This window comes from Sinocyclocheilus grahami, unplaced genomic scaffold (genome assembly GCF_001515645.1).
Source record: "Sinocyclocheilus grahami isolate Dianchi unplaced genomic scaffold, SAMN03320097.WGS_v1.1 scaffold615.1, whole genome shotgun sequence".
In the NCBI taxonomy this organism is placed as follows: domain Eukaryota; kingdom Metazoa; phylum Chordata; class Actinopteri; order Cypriniformes; family Cyprinidae; genus Sinocyclocheilus; species Sinocyclocheilus grahami.
The window spans coordinates 257,600-261,703 of NW_015505794.1; the positions used below are offsets into that span (position 1 = coordinate 257,600).

Below are 4,104 nucleotides of genomic sequence, written 5' to 3' on the forward strand. Positions count from 1 at the left end.
TGACACTGACATGAATTGTCAAGGTTGACGATTAAACACGCCACGAGCTGATCCTTGCATCTATCACTCTTTTAGCATTATAGCAGATGGTGCAAATGCTCACCAATCCATCTGTCCTCTTAAAATAACCCCGCGTTTTTCCAAATGCATTTTATTCAAATATCTAACCCTTCTCGGTGGTGAGTCACATGATGCACGCGGTCTTCATTGTCACTGTGAAAACGATAGTCTTCCGCGCAAGAAATAGTTTCCTGAATGTGATTTCTGACTGGCATGAGCAAACATGTTGGTGCACGTTCGCTCATTTTCTACGTTTTAACCTGATGACGTTCCTCGCCTTTCACGCACAAAAGTTAGCCGTCGGTGGTGTGAAAAGAGGAGCGACTGAGTGCCACAAAGCGTGCGAATACGATTGGGCTCTGCGCACATCGTGCACGCACTCTGCAATGCAATCCACACACACAGTTGATGCAGTACTGCTAGCCAGGGCGTTCAGACAACGAGTGAGACACACCCAGAGGAAAAATGGTCTCAACTAATGCGCAAGTACAATCAAAAGGGCTTGAGAGTAGCCCGCTTGCGCGGGTTGGAGTCAATGGCCAGATCGAGAGAAGAAGATTTTTTCCTGTTTTCTTCAAGGGCAAAATGTCCTGGTATGAAGTGATTTCGAAATAACGTTGTAAAACGACAGAGTCGCCAGTGAAATGCGCTCTCTCAACAAACAACCCAGCCGGTGCACTTGTGAAAACAATCATGCGCCAAGCAGTTGCTCTACAGTTTTTTCTAAGCGGTAGCGGAGCGACACACAGACATGACATCAAATATAGGTAAAGTCTATTGCTTTTTGTTCGTTTTAAGAGTCAATAAATGGCATTATCATTATTTGAATGTGTTGTATTTTGCGAGTTAAGATGGCGCCGGGCACAGTCAGGTGACCTTGTTTTTTTCCCCTCAATACCAACAATAGTCCGAGCGAGGAGCGGAAGTGAATGCTCCCCCTGAAATACGATTGGCTGGTTTGAACTGTAGGGAAAAGCGTGGGCCCGTGGTTGGCGTGTGCGATGTGGCAGTCAAGTGCATGTGACAAACTTGTTTTTAATAAGACCAGTGGCTACTGGTAACTTATGGGCTCTGCCATAGCTGGACTCGTTTGTAATAATTAAACTACGTCGATGTATGTCGTATCAGCACTTTTCGCCTTACAGATAGCGTGCTTTCGTATGTTTTGTCTAGTGCATTTTGTTATGCAACCATTCCCTGGTTCGCGTTGAAATATTATGCTTCAACCGTTTAAACCATTATAGGCTACTATTTACATATCAACGTTTATATAAACAGGGCTAACTCGTTTAAAACCCACACTGCGTGAAATCCCCTTTATTGTGACAAGCAGTGTGAAAAGTCCCCAGCGTTCACTGCGTAAACTATAAAGTAATAAAGATTTTTTTTAGCGCAGATAGTCTCGGTGGTCGCCGCCGTGCATTCCCTCCAAAAGGGGGAGGGGTCGTGTTTTCCTGACGGTCTATTATCCATCAGTCCAAAGTGACTGTACTTACCTGCCAGGAAACTGTGCTTCGAGACCGAAAGCAGTAGTTTGACAAAATATTTAATAAGTGCACAGCCCTTATTTAGTGCACTTAATATTTAATAAGTCCACGAGCGTTACATTGTATTGTAACCAACACGCGTCAGTTTATTTCAAAACGTCTTTTTTTATTATTCCTGTAACTCCTATATCCTGGTCAAAGTGTGGATAAAGGCACTTAAAACTAAAGTAACTAGCCATACCCCTGTTTAGTCTCTGCGCCTTCGACAGTTCGGTTGATTTTATCGCATAGATGTCACCGTAAAACAGATTCGCTGGATCAACCGAACAGTTCCTGTAACCCCACCCAGTTTGTGATCGACCGCTGATTGGTCTTCAGGGTCGCTGAGAGTATTTTCACATTCCATTCCGCGCTTCTAATTGGTCGCCGGTGACGACAATCCCACACCCAACTCCCACCCACTGAGGCATCATGTTTGTGAGACTCGCAATAGCTAGTTTGTTAAGAGGCTATAGCTGAATGTGCAGCAAAGACTCCAAGTCTAACTGCGCTCTTTGGTTTAAATCACTCACTTAGAGTTCAGTAAGATGGATATGATGCTGATAACGGTGTGATCTATAGAGAGATTTTTTTTGTTTGTTTGTTTTGTTTTGGTGATGATAGAAGTAAACACCACACTGTGCTCTTGGCATGCTGCAAAAGTTAGAAACCGCTCTGCTGTGACTGAATTTAAGCCTCTCAGGTGGAGACTAACAAATGCTGCATTCATTAATCATAACATTTAGTCTCATGTGCCCTTTAACAGGTGAAAGAGCTTGTGCTGGACAACTGTCGGTCAAATGAGGGCAAAATTGAGGGCCTCACTGATGAGTTTGAGGAACTGGAATTTTTAAGCACAATCAACGTAGGCTTAACATCAGTCGCCAATTTGCCCAAGCTAAACAAACTCAAAAAGGTAATAGGTGCTTTCTTGAACACTACTTCAGAAGTATCGAAAATATATATATTTTTTGATTGTGTGAAGTCTTATTAATATGACACTGAATATGTTTTGCACAGCTCGAGCTTAGCGATAACAGAATCTCAGGGGGTCTGGAGGTACTGGCAGAGAAGTGTCCCAACCTCACCCATCTCAACCTCAGCGGCAACAAAATTAAAGACCTCAGCACCATCGAACCCCTGGTGAGATGCGTTTATAGTATCATAGGAGTTGTAAACAAGTGGAGTTTATCAACTTACAGATGAAATATTTTAATTAATTGATTATATTTATATATATATATATATATATATATATAATTTTAACATTCTTGAATAACACATCTAAATAATTCTGTTGTTGCTTGGCACAAAAAAGTTGACTTGGATTTTAAATGGCTTGAAATGACAAAAACAATGCCAATTTATTATTATTATTGTTATTATTAATTTGTCCTCCTGTCTTTTTCCCAACAGAAAAAGTTGGAAAGCCTCAAAAGTTTAGACTTGTTCAACTGTGAGGTGACAAACCTGAATGACTACAGAGAAAATGTTTTCAAGCTGCTCCCTCAGTTGACATATCTTGATGGCTATGACAAAGAGGATAAAGAAGCACCCGACTCTGACGCCGAAGCTTACGTCGAAGGCCTAGACGACGACGAGGATGATGAAGATGGTATGTTTCTGAAGAGTCTGACTGACACCGTGCTTCAAGATGTATCCGTTATTAAACTGAGATTAAGGAATTGATTTGTCATTGACCTAATTTTGTTTGCAGAGGGAGAAGAGGAGGAGTATGATGAAGATGCAGCTCCAGGAGATGAAGATGAAGAAGAGGGAGAGGAGGAGGATGAGGAAGAGGGAGAGGAGGAGGAAGAAGAGGACATCAGTGGAGAGGTTAATGCCGGAAAATAATGATGGTTCCTTTTTTGTTTACAAATACACGTGTATATGGTGTCAATATGGGCCTTTTTTGCATGCTTTTAGGAAGAGGAGGAAGAAGAGTTAAATGATGGCGAGGTAGATGATGAGGAAGACATTGGTAAGTGAATGGATGAAGTGTTGTACCACCCGTGAATTGAATGCTGGTAAGCAGCGTGAGTAAGAGTAAACGAAACTTCTGGTCCTCCTGTGTTGTGTTTACAGAGGAGGAGCGGGGTCAGAAGAGGAAAAGAGAGCTGGATGAGGAAGGGGAGGAAGATGATGACTGAACATGCACTCCCCCCATTGTGATCTGACCGTTTAACCCCTGTATATCTGTCCTATTGTCACTCTGCGATGGTTTGGGGAGGTATTCAAATGGTAGGGGGTGGGTTAGTATAAAGGAGGACACAGTTTAAATATGTTTTTATCTTTATTTGTTGTTGTTGTTGTTTTCTTTTGGTTTGGTTTGTACTTTCAGTTTGGTTCCCTTCATTTTCTCCAAAAGCTCTTCAAATGGCTGACAACACAGTGTGGAAATTTATTATTGTTGGAAAAAAAGACCAGTATGCTCTTGTAATTTTTCCCTGTCTTTACTGTTGATGCCTAAATGCTGGTGATGACTTATGTATTAAAAAAGAAAAAAACAACCAAAAAC

General features: G+C 41.7%; 1 protein-coding gene across 1 annotated transcript; it reads left to right on the forward strand.

Moving 5' to 3' along the window:
• Positions 1 to 911: 911 nt before the first annotated feature.
• anp32a (acidic (leucine-rich) nuclear phosphoprotein 32 family, member A) lies at positions 912 to 4,104 on the forward strand. Its single transcript, XM_016241198.1, has 7 exons — positions 912 to 926; positions 2,353 to 2,502; positions 2,607 to 2,729; positions 3,003 to 3,201; positions 3,304 to 3,422; positions 3,513 to 3,567; positions 3,672 to 4,104. Exons 1-7 carry the CDS (start codon positions 912 to 914, stop codon positions 3,734 to 3,736), a joined length of 726 nt encoding a protein of 241 aa, XP_016096684.1. The 3' UTR covers positions 3,737 to 4,104.